The sequence below is a fragment of the Oncorhynchus tshawytscha genome, linkage group LG11 (genome assembly GCF_018296145.1).
Source record: "Oncorhynchus tshawytscha isolate Ot180627B linkage group LG11, Otsh_v2.0, whole genome shotgun sequence".
Taxonomy (NCBI): Eukaryota; Metazoa; Chordata; class Actinopteri; order Salmoniformes; family Salmonidae; genus Oncorhynchus; species Oncorhynchus tshawytscha.
The window spans coordinates 42625882-42642742 of NC_056439.1; the positions used below are offsets into that span (position 1 = coordinate 42625882).

Genomic DNA, 16861 nt, shown 5'->3' on the forward strand with positions numbered 1-16861 from the left:
GCGCGCATTCGTCCGGTATGCCATCGTGCGCAAGTTGATTTTGTTCACCCACACCAGACGCGATCAGGACACGCAGATTGAAATATCAAAGCAAACTCTGAATAAATTATATTAATTTGGGGACAGGTCAAAATGCATGAAACATTCATGTCAATTTAGCTAGTTAGCTTGCTGTTGCTAGATAATTTGTCCTATTTAGTTAGCTTGCTGTTGCTAGCTAAATTGTCCTATTTAGCTAGCTTGCTGTTGCTAGCTAATTTGTCCTGGGATATAAACATTGGGTTGTTATTTTTACCTGAAATGCACAAGGTCCTCTACTCCGACCAATTAATCCACAGATAAAACAGTAAACCAACTCGTCATCTCTCTTCCTTCAGGCTTCTTTTTCTTCTTTGGACTTTATATGGCGGTTGGCAACAAACTTTACGGTGCATCACTACAACCAACTTTAAGGTGCATTACTACAACCAACTTTAAGGTGCATTACTACAACCAACTTTAAGGTGCATTACTACAACCAACTTTAAGGTGCATTACTACAACCAACTTTAAGGTGCATTACTACAACCAACTTTAAGGTGCATTACTACAACCAACTGCACTGGAGTGTGGATCTCAGTTCATCTTTCAATCACCCACATGGGTAATATGCTCCTAAACACCAATGAGGAGATGGGAGATGCCGGACTTGGTGTGCGTTGAGCGTCACAAATAGAACCAAGTTCTATTTTAGCGCCTGGCCATGCAGACACTCGCGAGCAGTGTGGGGGCAATGGCTGAATAACATGTATGTCTACATTTATTTGCAATGCTCGTGGATGTAGTGGTCAGCATGTAAATGTGTGTGCCTGTGCTGTGTGTGTCTGTTTGTAACAATGGCTACATTACAAAACACACATGGTTTAGACATTACCCATAACCACACAGGGTTTAGACATTACCCATAACCACACAGGGTTTAGACATTACCCATAACCACACAGGGTTTAGACATTACCCATAACCACCCAGGGTTAAAGGTGCAACACATAGGATTTTTTTATTACATTTTTGCATTGTAATTTCAGAAAATGTCTATAATAAATCTGCAGTAATAGTGGAATGGTAGTGTTTCAGAGTACTATTTAGTTGCCAGTGTTGTGATTGACTGCAATTTTCACCTATTGATTTCTCCTGCCAGAGTGGCATCTGCTGTCAAAAGGGAAAAGATGTTTTGACTTTGTGTTTGTGTTATCTAGTGGAAATTTCTATGTCATTTCCTACACTGTTCGTTCAATTTAGATTTGTGTGAGAAAACAAGCAATGAATAATGTAGGGAATCATTGTACCATCTAAATCGCTGTGAAATATATTGCAATTCACCTAGTACTAGGCTGCATTTAAAACAGATCGCCCCTCTCCCCCGTATCCCATTTCCCGGTAAAATGGTGGAGACTCAAGCTTGAGCTGTTTACTTTCAGTGTTGGTCCACCAGCTTCAAACATCTGTAAAAACGATATTTGCTGTTATTGAAAAGATATTTAACAGCATTTTAGATGGTACAACAATTCCCTACACTAGTCAGTGCTTGTTTTCTCACATAAACTGAAATTGAGCAAACGGTGTAGAATTTTTGCAACTAGGAAATGACAGAGCTATTTCCACTAGATAGCACAGCCACAAAGTCAGAACAACTTTCCCATTTTGACAACAGATGCAGCTCCGGCAGGACAAATCAATAGGTGAATATCACAGCCAATCACAACACTGGCAGGTAAGTAATAATGTGAAACACTACCATTCCACTATTACTACAGATATATGAAGTTACAATGCAAAAATTCAAAAAAAGATCCTGTGTGTAGTACCTTTTAAGTCATTACCTTTAACCACCCAGGGTTAATTTATTACCCATAACCACCCAGGGTTAAGCCATTACTCATAACTACCCACGGTTAAGTCATTACCCATAACCACCCAGGGTTAAGTCATTACCCATAACCACCCAGGGTTAAGTCATTACCCATAACTACCCACGGGTAAGTCATTACCCATAACTACCCACGGGTAAGTCATTACCCATAACCACCCAGGGTTAAGTCATTACCATGACTCATTGGTAAGTAGTCATTGGCACCAAAGTCAAACACATGTGGAAAAGTTCCTACAGTGTCGTAAAATAACATATTACCACGATTTACCTTTTAAAGCCTCTTTCACAAAGTACAAATAGTATTGACTATGGACACAAAGCACATATACAGTAGCCATCCCCTTTATCGCTCTGCCCCTTTAAAGGCTCCACTTAGATCAAATTCCTCTTCCCAGCTGGAGTAATAGAATTTCCTCCGGCTAAATGTTATTATTTGGGGACAAGTAATCCCCTAGTAGTTTGACAGCCTCCTGTGCGCTAATGAAATCTTCTGTGCGAACGAACCAGTGCCTCCTTCCCAGCTAACTCAAAAGCCCCATTTGTGGCACAAATGAACCAACGAGGCCCTCTTAAATTCTCATCTTTTTGTTTCTCATTTATATGCGAATATTAGCAAATTGAATTTTTCGGTGAACTAAATATTTTTCCATTTAATGCAGATAGATTTATGATATAACAGCGCTATATTCATATAATGAGTACATGGATATGAATAGGAGGGGTTGGAAGAGGTACAGAACGAGTGATGATCAGCTATAAATGAATTACAGGGACAAACTCAGTATAATCAGATAGTTGTTTGGCTGCGCTCACACACACACACACACACACACCCCGAGGGTCAGGATCCTGTGACACCTGGACGACGTCTCTCATCATCAGCTTGGAAAGTCCCGCTGTGTGTGTACTGTCTGTCCTCCATCAGGTCTCACCACATTCATTTAGAGAGACTAGTAGTAGGGAGTCCCCCAGTGGAATTGTTGTTGCATGCTCCTTAAGAAACAAAATGTGATTAACAGAAATGTGATCAACAGAAGCCCACAAACTAACAAGAAACTACAAATGATGGCCGCAGTTGACAGATATTAAGAAGTTGATGTTGAGTAGTTTTCACCAGTCGTGTGTACGAACACACTAATAGGACACTACAAACCTGACACACAAGGTTCATGCTCAATGGATTTCAGGCTTTTATCATTCCATCATTTTATCACACCACAGAAGAGCACTGTAGTGAATGCACCCAGGATCAGTTGAACGTTTTAGATTGTAATGAATAAGATTATGTGGTCAGATGAGGACCTGATCCTAGATGAGCACTCTTACTCTGAGAGGCTTTGTGGATATGGGTCCTGGTCATAAATCCTCTTGCTATTCCCTCCCTCCACCAGGTGAGAGTGCTGTTCTCCAAAGGCCCCTTCATCTCTATTTTTGCCAGTGACCCCCACATCATCATCAAGGCCATCAACCAGAACCTGAACAGCGTGCTCAGGGACTCCAACATCAACGGCCACGACTACATGAGGAACATCGTCCACCTGCCTGTCTTTCTCAACAGCCGAAGTCTTAGCACCACCAGGAAGTTGTGCATGGCCGCCCCCACTCCCAACGGAGACCTGGTCAACCCTGAGGGTATGCAAGACATATGCATAGGCAGGCCTGCAGGAATGCACACACACACAAACACACAAAAGCCTGTATGCATACACCCACATAGGTCAGTGTTTCCTGGTCCTGGGGACCCAAAGGGGTGCACATTTTTATATATATATATATACACACACACACAGACACACAGACACACACACTATGGGATTCATGGGGTTACGGCTCTAACATTCTATCTTGCTATGATTCAGTAGGACATAGGAATCATATGTGTTCACTGAATAGGTTGATTCTTTATATCAGGTGTTGTGATGAGACATCCTTGATTGTCCTAATTCTCTTTCTCTCTTTCAACTCCTCTTTCTCTCCTTTTCCACTTCTCTCTTCACAGGATGGCATGATGAGATGGACAGGAAGCTATCCTCGAACAGTCTGGGGGATCAGGCCAAGTTTGGCAGCAAGACGGCCCTCAACCGCAGAGTAAGCTCTAACAGCCATCCACCACACTCTCTCCTACCTCGCTATTCATGCCCAGGCTGGACCAGGCTCTACCTGCACAGGTCCTGCAGAGGTCTCTACCTGCAGAGGTCTCTACCTGCAGAGGTGCTCTAGAGGTCTCTACCTGCAGAGTTCTGGCACAAAGACAAGTGATTCAACAAGGAGCATGAGCAGATTGGTCGTCTGTCCTGGAAATGAAAGCTCAGTGAAATACCTGATAGACACAGATGGAGAAGACTAACATAGAAAGGGTGAGATGATGCACCAAAACCCACAGGCACGGGGGCCTAGCTAGCTTCCTCCAGCCTTGTAGGGAACATAGCAAAGAGGGATGGAGGAGGTCGGGAGCAAACAAGCCAGTGTCTGTGTCTCCGTCGTGGAGGAGCCTCTGATGCAACGTGTGTTTATCCTTCCTGCTGCGACTCCACACTACCTAATGGCAGGGAGGAGCAGCAGTGTGTCCCGGCTGCCGGTGGGAGGCTAAGTGGCTCTGCCTCCTTCCCATTTTGTTTGTTTGTTTGGGCGCCTGGTTTATTTTCTTTTTTTGTTCTTCTTTTTTTGTTATTTTATTGGGTCCTTTTTTATTTCGGCGCACGCTTCTTTTTGTTGGCCCTCTCGTTGGTTGCCAGGAAGCAGTGAGGGGCTCTCTTTACAAGAGGAGATAAAAAGGATTGAAGGAAGGAGGATGGAGGGAGAACAAAAGCTTTCTGTCTCTCAGCTGCTTAATTGCAGAGTTGTGGATCTTTAGTCGAGTCTATCTTTACAAGATGTCATGGGAGGCAGGCGAGGCCAGCTCAGGCTTGTAAACAAGATGGGGGCTCGGCTCTGGCCTGATGTGAACAAAGTTAGCCTGATGTGAACAAAGTTAGCCTGATGTGAACAAAGTTAGCCTGATGTGAACAAAGTTAGCCTGATGTGAACAAAGTTAGCCTGATGTGAACAAAGTTAGCTTGCTTTTTTGGGAGAAAAGATTCCAACTATCACAGTGGCTTTTCATGATCAAAATTCAACAATTGCTCCTGATAGTTTTTTTCTGAATAACCAGACTAACAATAAAACTATAATACTATTAATTTTCACCAATCATTTTCCATTTTTGAGCATGTCCAAAACATCTAAGTTAAAATCAAAGAAGAGCTAGTCTCTCTCCTCCTTACTGATCCAGTACTGACTCATTACTGGCCATACTGGTACTATCTCTCTCTACCGGTGAGGTCAAAGTCAGCTTAGTGATGGTGATGTTCTGAAGGCTTGTGACCAGAGGAGCTTTCTCCTCTGGTTGCCACTGCTGTACTGTTCAGCAATCAGTACCTATTGTTGTCCTGCATTCCACACGGTTTGAACTTAGAGAAATCCAGATAAGAGGTGATATGTAGCCTCATAGTTTAATGAATCACACGCACAACACTGTGTGGATGTCACGCCTCCTACTGCTCTGGTCTACTAACCACCGGTCCTAGCAACCATCGTTATGCACTCCTGGACTTCATCATCACCCTGATTACTCTCCCTTTCTTTAGCCCTCAGTAACGTCAGTCTTCAGGCAGTATTGGTTCTGTTTACGTTCAGTACGCTGCTACTGTTTCTATTATCTTCATGTGTCTTGTGATTAAACTCACCTTCTACACCTGCTTCCTGACTCCCTGCGTATACGTTACAGTGGACCCCAAGAAGTGCAGCTGTTGCTATTATAACAGCTAGTGGGGATCCAAATACACGTTTGTCAAACTGTGTATTGAAAGTTACTGTCTTACTGTGGACAAAATGAGAAAAACAGTCATCTCCTCTCCTATCTGATGGATCTATGTCAGTAGCACACAGTGCATTTCTGTGTCCGACAAGGGACATTCCCAGTTGATTGGGCTCAGGAACAGATGCCCTTGTGTGTTGGTGGGTGAGGGATGGGTGGAGTGGTGAAATAAGGAAGGATAGAGAGAGTGTGGGAAGGAGAATTAGACTAGAGGTCACACACATGGTCACATGGTACACTGCACAGGGAGATGATGCCATCATGAGATGGTCACCCACTCGGTCACAGGGTCACTTAAAACGTTGAGCATAGGACAGGTCGGACAAGGTCAACTCTTAATTATATAAAAACTACGGATTGTGGAAAGACCAAGGGCATTTACAAATAGTTTAAAGATTGTCTTTAGGCTAATTTGAGGTCTCCTCTGTGTGTAGGACACATACCGCAGGAGGCAGATTCAGAGGACCGTCACCAGACAGATGTCCTTTGACCTGACCAAGCTGCTGGTCACTGAGGACTGGTTCAGTGACATCAGCCCCCAGACCATGAGGAGGCTGCTCAACATCGTGTCTGTCACAGGTAATATATGCCATTTAGCCGACATATGGGTGGCCTCGGGAATCAAACCCACAATCCTGGCAATGCAAGCTCCATGCTCTACCAACTGAGCCATACCGGTAACACATCTCCTATTAGATGACCTATGACCTTTATATTACCCAAGGGCAGAGGGGCGTCCTATCACCATGGCACTTATCAAATCAAATGTATTTATATAGCCCTTCTTACATCAGCTGATATCTCAAAGTGCTGTACAGAAACCCAACCTAAAACCCCAAACAGCAAGCAATGCAGGTGTAGAAGCACGGTGGCTAGGAAAAACTCCCTAGAAAGGCCAAAGCCTAAGTAGAAACCTAGAGACGAACCAGGCTATGAGGGGTGGCCAGTCCTCTTCTGTCTGTGCCGGGTGGAGATTATAACAGAACATGGCCAAGATGTTCAAATGTTCATAAATGACCAGCAGGGTCAAATAATAATAATCACAGAAGTTGTCGAGGGTGCATCAAGTCAGCACCTCAGGAGTAAATGTCAGTTGGCTTTTCATAGCCGATCATTAAGAGTATCTCTACCACTCCTGTTGTCTCTAGAGAGTTGAAAACAGCAGGTCTGGTACAGGTAGTACGTCCCGTGAACAGGTCAGGGTTCCATAGCCGCAGGCAGAACAGTTGAAACTGGAGCAGCAGCACGGCCAGGTGGACTGGGGACAGCAAGGAGTCATCATGTCAGGTAGTCCTGAGGCATGGTCCTAGGGCTCAGGTCCTCTGAGAGAGAGAGAAAGAAAGAGAGAATTAGAGAGAGCATACTTAAATTCACACAGGACACCGGATAAGACAAGAGAAGTACTCCAGATATAACAAACTGACCCTAGCCTCCCGACACATAAACTACTGCAGCATGAATACTGGAGGCTGAGACTGGAGGGGTCAGGAGACACTGTGGCCCCATCCGATGACGCCCCCGGACAGGGCCAAACAGGAAGGATATAACCTCGAGGTTATATCCTTCCTGTTTGGTTGAGACCGAGTCTGCGTCTCTCACATGGGTAAGTCTGCGTCTCTCACATGGGTAAGCAGATCATTCCATAAAAATGGAGCTCTGTAGGAGAAAGCCCTGCCTCCACCTGTTTGCTTAGAAATTCTAGGGACAATTAGGAGGCCTGCGTCTTGTGACCGTAGCATACGTGTAGGTATGTACGGCAGGACCAAATCAGAAAGAAAGCGTTATTAGTCGCTTAGGGGAGGCCAACCTTCTTGGTGTGGATGATTTTGTTCTAGCCCTGCTCTAACACAATGTCTTCAGCTAATCAAGTTAGTCCTGATGAGTCACTGATTAGTAGAATTGGGTGTGTTACAGCAGGGCAGGAACAAAAGCCTGTCCACAGAGTCCCTCCACTCGTAGAGAAACTCTCCCTGACTTTTCATTTGGGTGTGATATGTCCAGGTCGTCTGCTGAGGGCCAATCATATCATCTTTAACTGGGACCGTCTGGCGTCATGGATCAACATGACGGAGGAGTGGCCCTACAGGACCTCCTGGCTCATCCTCTTCCTGGAGGAGACCGACGGCATCTCAGACCAGGTCACCCTGAAGACCATCTACGAGAGGTACGTACACACACACACATCTGCACATCTGTATGCACAGGCAGACACACACAAGCAGATGTTGAAGAGTATTTACTGAAAGGTTCCTTTTACACCACACACGCCAGTGTTTCCAGACGTTTGAGAAGTTGACCGGACCCCATATGCATTGGGTGTCGACCGTGCTCACTAGTCTGTCAATCTATTATCCCCCATAGTAGAAACGTGTACCTATTCTATTGGTCAGCTTGTCGTTCTGTACGAGATAGAAATGAGCCATTCCTAACAAACAGTTGTGGGACTATAGATCCCAAATTCATACAACCAGTAGGCCAAAGCTACATATATATTTTTTTAAACAATGAGTCTGATGCAACAGAACAGAACGTTTAGCTTCCAGTGTTGATAAACTATTATTTCTTCACACATAAGCGCAGCAATGCGCACAAGGTAGCGTTCCATAATGCAATTTTCAGAAAAACCTTTGTCAAAATCACAACGCACATACAAGCGGTTTCATGAGACAGATGAAAATATATGTTAGACATTTTGAAAGAGGCATCTAAAGATGCAACAACTAGCATGGGTTGCTAATATGACTAGGATTGTGCTTTTTGGCTACTGGACAATGAAAGAAAGTTAATTTGAAAACCAGTAGAAAAAATCATATTGACCAGTAGAGGGCAGCAGAGGATCTTCATATCCACTTCAACCACCACATCATTTAGTAGTAGACACCCGAAGGTTTCTCTGAACACCACTAAATAGACTGAATTTCCACGTTGTATTCGAATCACGTAGCTGAATGCATTGAAATAAGAAGCATATCATTATTAATATGTTGATTTAAATGATGGTGTATGAAGCACAGCCAGCGACTGGTTAACTAGGCATGAGAGTGTATGAAGCACAGCCAGCGACTGGTTAACTAGGCATGAGAGTGTATGAAGCACAGCCAGCGACTGGTTAACTAGGCATGAGAGTGTACGAAGCACAGCCAGCGACTGGTTAACTAGGCATGAGAGTGTATGAAGCACAGCCAGCGACTGGTTAACTAGGCATGAGAGTGTGGACAAGGGGAAGGGAATCGGCACATAGTCTGAGTCATTAGGGTTGGAGCTGTTCTGCATCAATAGCTGCCCTTTAAAGGTTGCACTCTGCCACTCTGTCACAATACACTAGCGCCCAGGATTCCTGGGGCGCTGAAGTGTCACCGGCACTCAGTGTCACACAGTCATCACCACTCCCCCTCCATCCCCATCCTTCACTGAGCTTCTGGTCAAATAAATGGCTCTGGACAAATATATATGAGGCAGCGCATCTAAAGGACAGTTCAGGAAGGCCTCCTTGCTGCTCCAGACAAAGAAAGGTGCTCCACAACAGCGACACAAATCCAATAAAAGAGCTCACCAAAAAAAACTTCCAAAAGGACTAATTCGAGGCAGAGGAGTTGGAGCACTCAAAAAAACAAGGCAGAGATACATTTCTTATTTGCTCACTTTAGTCCATTGTTCAGGATGCGTGCAGGTGACTGGCGTTTCAACATCAAGCTGACGTCTTCCTCAGAGTGTAATAGACTTGTGCTGTATAATAAGCTTGTGCTTTAGAAGGAATCCTAAGCAAAGAGTTTGACCTGCAGGTATCATCTAAAATGGCCATGTTAGGCTATCCTCATTGCACTGTCCGTCAATGCACTGTCCGTCAATGCACTGTCCGTCAATGCACTGTCCGTCAATGCACTGTCCGTCAATGCACTGTCCGTCAATGCACTGTCCCTCAATGCACTGTCCGTCAATGCACTGTCCGTCAATGCACTGTCCGTCAATGCACTGTCCGTCAATGCACTGTCTGTTTCCAAAACGTGACTGCCGCTGCGTATGAAATGGCCACTGGAATGGTGGTAAGTGATGAAAGGAAGCACCAAACCAACTTGGACACCACGCTGAGCCAAGCGGCCCTTATCTGGAGAGATCTCCCCACTGATCAGGCTTTCTTCCTCACTTTCTCTTTCTCCCTTACTTTCTCCTCTCTTCCTCCCTCTCTTTCTCCCTTACTTTCTCCCTCTTTCTCCCTTACTTTCTCCCTCTCTTTCTCCCTTACTTTCTCCCTCTCTTTCTCCCTCTCACTTTCTCTCTCATTCTCCCCCTCTATTTCTCCCTCTCCCTCTCTTTCTCACTCTCTTTCTCCCTCTCTCTCTCTTTCTCCCTCTCACTTTCTCCCTCTTTCTCTCTTTCTCCCTCTCACTTTCTCCCTCTTTCTCTCTTTCTCCCTCTCTCTTTCTCCCTCTCACTTTCTCCCTCTCACTTTCTCTCTTTCTCCCTCTCACTTTCTCCCTCTTTCTCTCTTTCTCCCTCTCACTTTCTCCCTCTCTCTCTCTTTCTCACTGCTCTTTTCTTCCTCTCCCCGAAGCACCTCTTCTAATGCGACGCGTCGTCTAGGCTCCCATTCTCTTTTTATAGCCGGGTGAGTCACACTCCCTGTCTTTCTTGACTGTCGCTTGCCTCACTTCAACCTCAGGCCCCTGTCTCCCTGGAGGACCAGATAGCGGCTTCTTGTTTTTACGGTGGCGTTGTGGTCAGGTCAACACAGCGTCCTCTCTCTCAACCAAAACTCAGCACGTCCTCTTCTGCTCAACCGCCAATTAGATAATTGTTCACGGCATAATCAAATAAACTATCTTTACGGCTATCTTTACCCCTCATGAAGGGTTTGTCAGTTTTCATTGGAGTGTAACATGACTGGGGAGAGGTGTGATGCTCAGTGGTCTACACTAGAGCGCTTCATTTCCCCAAAGCGTCTAATAAGTGAATAGATTACTGCTGAAGTGTATGTGGGGTGAGTCAATTCCTCATAGGTCAACTGTCGTTCCACATCTCAGTCATAAGACCGAGTGCTCTCTCTCTCTCTGCAGAGTGCTCTCTCTCTCTGGAAGGTTTATTGCAGCCCATGTAGGCCACAGAGAGCAGCATGTCGTTGGAAGACAGTGATGTGATTTTCACTGAGTGTACAAAACATTAGGAACACCTGCTCTTTCCATGACATAGACTGACCAGGTGAAATCTATGATCACTTATTGTTGTCACTTGTTAAATCCACTTCAATCAGTGTAGATGAAGTGTAACAGACAGGCTAAAGAAGGATATTTAAGCCTTGAGACAATTGAGACATGGATTGTGTATGTGTGCCATTCAGAGCGTGAATGGGCAAGACAAAATATTTAAGTGCATTTGAACAGGGCATGGCAGTTGGTGCCAGGCAGGGCATGGCAGTTGGTGCCAGGCAGGGCATGGCAGTTGGTGCCAGGCACACGGGTTTGAGTGTGTCAAGAACTGCGACTGCTGGGTTTTTCACACTCAACAGTTTCCTGTGTGTATCTAGAATGGTCCACCACCCAAAGGGCATCTAGTCAACTTGAAACAACTGTGGGAAGCATTGGAGTCAACATGGGCCAGCATCCCTGTGGAAGGCTTTTATCACCTTGTAAAGTCTATGACCTGACGAATGGAATGGTCTAAGGGCAGATAGGGGGTGGGGGGGTGTAACTCAATATTAGGAAGGTGTTCCTAATGTTTGTTACAGTCAGTGTATTTTATAGTCTTATTATATTAGCTATATAGCCTAGTCATGTTAGTCATGTTGTTCTGTGTAACTGTCACAATGTCCTTTTGCAAAAAATATTCAACAGAATGATTATTTCTCAGTAACAGTTTTACGTAAACGTAGCATGTCTGACTTCTCAGACACATGCTTTGTGCTTTCCTGTAATCACCAACAGGCTATCAAAATAGTTAAAAGCCCCAAACCACAGTCTCACATAGACACACACACTCACACACACACAGCAACGGCCAACATATTTGTCTCACTTGCGAGCCAGCGTACAGTGACTGCCTAACACACTTACGGACGTGTTTCTGAGAATTCCAGTATTTCTAGCTGTCAGGTTTACTATTTGAATTAAGATGGCCTATTACTGTTGTTTTGATCAAATTGAATTAGAGTCTTGAGAGTCTGTGTGGTGTAAAAGGCTCTAAGCAGCCTTCTCATTTCAGTTTTTAATAGAGATGTGAATCAGGGTCCCTCTGGTCGTTGTACTGATGAATAACTGCTGCTGGGTTCTCTTTTGGGTTTTTCTCAGACCAGGAATACATATCTTCAGATCAGTACTCGAGAGTGGTATGTTATGTTCAGCATCTCACCAAAAAAAGCAAGCTTCCGGAAAGCAGCAAATGGAAACTATTTTGGCGATCACAAAAGAACACGAGTAGAGATTTCCGACTGTCGGTATCCGGGATCTGTGGGGAAGTTTGAGCCCAGTCAGATCCTCAGGGAGTCTATTTCCGGAGCTCCAATTGGATTTTTAGCTTGAAAAGTGTTGTTTGGTCAGTCCTTCAAGCCGGACCGGGTCCTGGGTCTGACATCTGGTGCCCTGTCTATGCCAGAATGCCCCTGCAGTACACGCACAGGCCTGGCTCAGTACCTGAGCCCCCCTGTCTCCCTGTGCCCTCCACACACCTCCAAGCCTCCAAACTCTCACGCAGGAGCAGTGCGGCACAGGAACATATGTCACCCCCTGCTCCTCTGAGGATCACTGTAATTAATCAGACCCTGAGACACAAGCAAGGCACTTTCATTTGCACGCACACACACACACATACACACACACAGCCCCTCACTGGAAACAGAAGGCCAGGAATGCGTGTCAAGCACCAAAAATAATTTTCTCGACTACTCTATAAAGCCTTGGCCCATATGTCTCTCATTGGCTCGTTCTGTCTCTCACAACATCACACTATTCAAAAACTGTATTCAGTTTCTGGGTTAAGGCAAACCAATAGTTCCTTTACACTGAGAGCATGTTGCAATACATGTCTGCATTTATTTCTTATTATTACACATAGGAAACATTGTTTTTACTAATTCAATGAATTATACTGATCAAAAATACAATGTCAGATTTGACTGAGTTACAGTTCATATAAGGAAATCAGTCAATTAAAATAAAAGCAATCTATGGATTTCACATGACTGGGCAGGGGTGCAGCCAATCGGAATGAGTTTTCCCCACAAAGGGCTTTATTACAGACAGAAATATTCCTCATTACTCCCCTCCACACCCCCTCAGACAATCTTGCAGGTGAAGTAACCAGATGTGGAGGTCCTGGGCTGGTGTGGTTACACCTGGTCTGCGGTTGTGAGGCCAGTTGTGCTTCTGCCAAATTCTCTAGTCAGCATGCCAATTGCACGCTCCTTCAAATCTTGAGAAATCTGTGGCATTGTGACAGAACTGCACATTTTAAAGTGGCTTTTTATTGCCCCCAGCACAAGGTGCACCTGTGTAATGAGCATGATGTTTAATCCACTTCTTGATATGCCACACCTGTCAGCTGGATGGATTATCTTGGCAATGGAGATATGCTCACTAACAGGGATGTAAACAAATTTGTTCACAAACTTTGAGAGAAATAAGCTTTTTGCGTGTATGGATTTTTTGTTGTTTAATTTCAGCTCATGAAACATGGGACCAACACATGTTACGTTTATATAGATTACAACATCCCAGTACAAGAACAATGTTTCTTAAACTTCCAGCTAGGCGTTATTGCTTGGCCAGAGGCCTCCATCACTAAGCTGTCCCTGGCTATTCTCTTTAGCAGGAAGGTATTTAACTCTGATGCTTTCGTCTATATGTTCTGCTCTCTCTGAATCTGCCGCTGTCACGATCATCCCCTCCCTCATTGATCCAGCGAACAATTGGCCTCTCAGAGACATGCCCCGATCCAGGCATTCAAGCGATTCTCTGAGCGCTTCAAAACTTTTAACTAATGACACTTGAAATGAATACGGGCAAGGCAATTTGGGCTAATTAGGAAGCCTCTTCTCCCAAGTACTGAAACATTAAGATGACATACTGTTCATTCGGGATTACTTTAATTGGGACAATTATTGTAATTTCATCGCAATTACGTGTTGAGATAAAAGCGCTTTCTAAAGAGAATGTGTGTGATTCTCTTTATGTAAAATCCTAATAAGCTTCTAAATACTTGGCCACAAAAGAAGAGTAGCTTTTTTTCCTATAACACTTTTGAACTTCGATGCCCTTGAATGTCTTTTTGCTTTTCTCCCTCGGTACGCTATTGTTAATACTATATTTCCATCACGTACACAATTTGTCTGTAAAATCTTGATTGCACTGCTAACAGTAGAAAAACACTTTTCTCCCTGTCGCCTTTTCCCTCAGAGGGATCCTTTTGTCCCTGAGCTAAATCCTTCAGGAGGCATTTTGGTGGAAAGAGTACTGTTGTAATTCAATAGCGCTGCCGTTATTTGCCAAGAGGCCCTAAAGCGCTCTAAATTATAAAGCTGCTGAAAAGCCATTTCCCAATAGAGTGTGGTCTATCTCTGATAGGGAGCTCTTTATTGAGTCCACACAGTGCCTGTGCCAAACCGTATGACCTCCAGATAGGGAAGATGGAGAGGGTAAAGGGACCTCTATACAGAGCTATTATGAAGTCTACAGGACTACAATTGTGGCTGATGTGAATACCCCATGTCAATAAACCATGATTGTTGGCACGTTGACATGGCACTCACATAGGTTCCAGCGACTACTGGGACTGGTAGGTCTATTTCATCATTTATAAGTGATTCCCAGAGTATTGGTACAAGTGCTGAACAGAAAAGTGTTCGAGCAGCGGCCAATTTAATGCCCTATGCCCTGGTTGTTGCTGTGTCCAGTGTCCACCTGGTAGTAAAGCATGTTTTCTCTCTGGTGGGCTGAGAGTGTTGGTCAGTCCAGGTGGTGATGTTTCACTGAGGCGTACTCTGCCCTCGCCTCTCATATGGACATGTTTTTCCAGTGGGAACAGCCCTGGACTGGTCCAGCACTACCCATCTGTTCTGTGTGTGAAGATGTGAGAAGCACCAGGGCCCGGGTGTGGGTGTGTTAGCTACACACATCCCTCAGGTGTTGGACCGTTGTGACTAAGGGATGAATCAGCAGGAGTTAGACGAGCTCCACCAGGCTCCCACAGAGGAAACAAAATGTCCACACAGTCTATGGCTCAAAATGTGAAGAAAATGAATAAAAGCAATTTAGTACAGAGCTGTGGTCGATGTCCACAGGCCCAACCTTTGTGTTGAGGTGAGTCCCTGATATCAGTTTTTGTGGAGATGAAGCGGCACAGATGAGGCAGCACTTGGATGCCACATGTCCAACTACATACTCTGGCGGTTAAAGATGTTCTCTGGTACTTGTGTATACTTTTTAGCCAGTAGTTCTAAAAGTACTGCTCACGATCCTAAAGTGGTCCCCGAAAATTGTCACATATATGCAGATATGCGCACCACGTCATTGCTCACTCTCTCGCTTTGCTGTGTGTGCATCTTGCTAGCTGTCACTCAAATGGTGGGGGGCTGAAGATCATTGGCTAGAAATTGAATTGCTAGGGGGCTGGCCCACGTGGGGGAAAATGGAGGGAAAATGGTGTGGCACAGCTTCCAGAAAAACAGTCGCTTTCAAGCTAGGAATATTGTGGCTAATTGAGGTAAAACAGTAATTGTGCTCATAGAGTAGATGATGCATGTATGAAGTACACATTGACACATCCAGCCCAAGGCAGGAGGTTTAAAAAGTACTTAGAAGTTGCCAAAGTTCTGGAGCATTTCTTTAATATCTATGTGATGGAAAAGGGGTCTGTTATGTAGCATTCCTTGTTATTAAATCCACTTTGAGCCCTTTCATTATTTCATAAGTTGAACTTAATTAAACACTTTGAAACAAGAGATCCAGACTGTTTTCAGATTAAACAGTGTTTTCCACAAGCACATGGAGTAGCCAGCCAAATAGAAAAAGTAGCCAGCAATGCTCCCCCATTACTCCATAGTCAATGCTTTGATTAAATCAGTAGACCTACACTATATATAAAAAAAAGTATGTGGACTCCCCTTCAATTTAGTGGATTTCGCTATTTCAGCCTCACCTGTTGCTGACAGGTGTATACAATCGAGCACACAGCCATGTAATCTACATAGACAAACATTGGCAGTAGAATTGCCTTATTGAAGAGCTCAGTGACTTTCAACGAGGCACTGTCATAGGATGCCACCTTTCCAACAAGTAAGTTTGTCAAATTTCAGCCCTGCTTAGAGCTGCCCCGGTCAAATGTAAGTGCTGTTATTGTGAAGTGGAAATGTCTAGGAGCAACAACGGCTCAGCTGCGAAGTGGTAGGCCACAAAAGCTCACAGAACGGGACCACCGAGTACTGAAGCACGTAGCGTGTAAAAATCTTCTGTTCTTTGTTGCAACACTCACTACCGGGTTCCAAACTGCCTCTGGAAGCAATGTTAGCACAATAACTGTTCATTGGGAGTTGCATTAAATGGGCCGAGCAGCCACACACAAGACTAAGATCACCATGCGCAATGCTAAGTGTCGGCTAGGGTGGTGTAAAGCTTGCCGTCATTGCACTCTGGAGCTGTGGAAACGCATTCTCTGAAGTGATGAATTATGCTTCCCCATCTGGCAGTCCGACGGACAAATCTGAGTTTGGCAGGTGCCTGGAGAACGCTTACCTGCCCGAATGCATAATGCCAACTGTAAGTTTTGTGGAGGAGTTATAATGGTCTGGGGCTGTTTTTCATGGTTTGGGCTAGGGCCCCTTAGTTCCAGTGAAGGGAAATCTTTATGCTACACTCTACAATGACATTCTAGTGCTTCCAACTTTGGCAACAGTTTGGGGAAAGCCCTTTTTCTTTTTTATATTTGACCCCTTTTTCTCCCCAATTTCGTGGTATCCAATTGGTAGTTACAGTCTTGTCTCATCGTGCAACTTCTGTACGGATTCGGGAGAGGCGAAGGTCGAGAGCCGTGCGTTCTCCGAAACACAACCCAACCAAGACGCACTGCTCCGTGACACAATGCCTACAACCCGGGAGTCAGCTGCACCA

The 16861-nt window shown here is 44.7% G+C and overlaps 1 protein-coding gene across 1 annotated transcript in view; it reads left to right on the top strand.

Moving 5' to 3' along the window:
• Positions 1–16861, top strand: part of LOC112262021 (kinase D-interacting substrate of 220 kDa B) — a 98769-nt gene that overhangs the window by 31396 nt on the left and 50512 nt on the right. Inside the window, 4 exon segments of the mRNA XM_042330149.1 lie at positions 3304–3544; positions 3912–4000; positions 6203–6347; positions 7770–7932. Coding sequence (XP_042186083.1) covers positions 3304–3544; positions 3912–4000; positions 6203–6347; positions 7770–7932 — 638 coding nt within the window.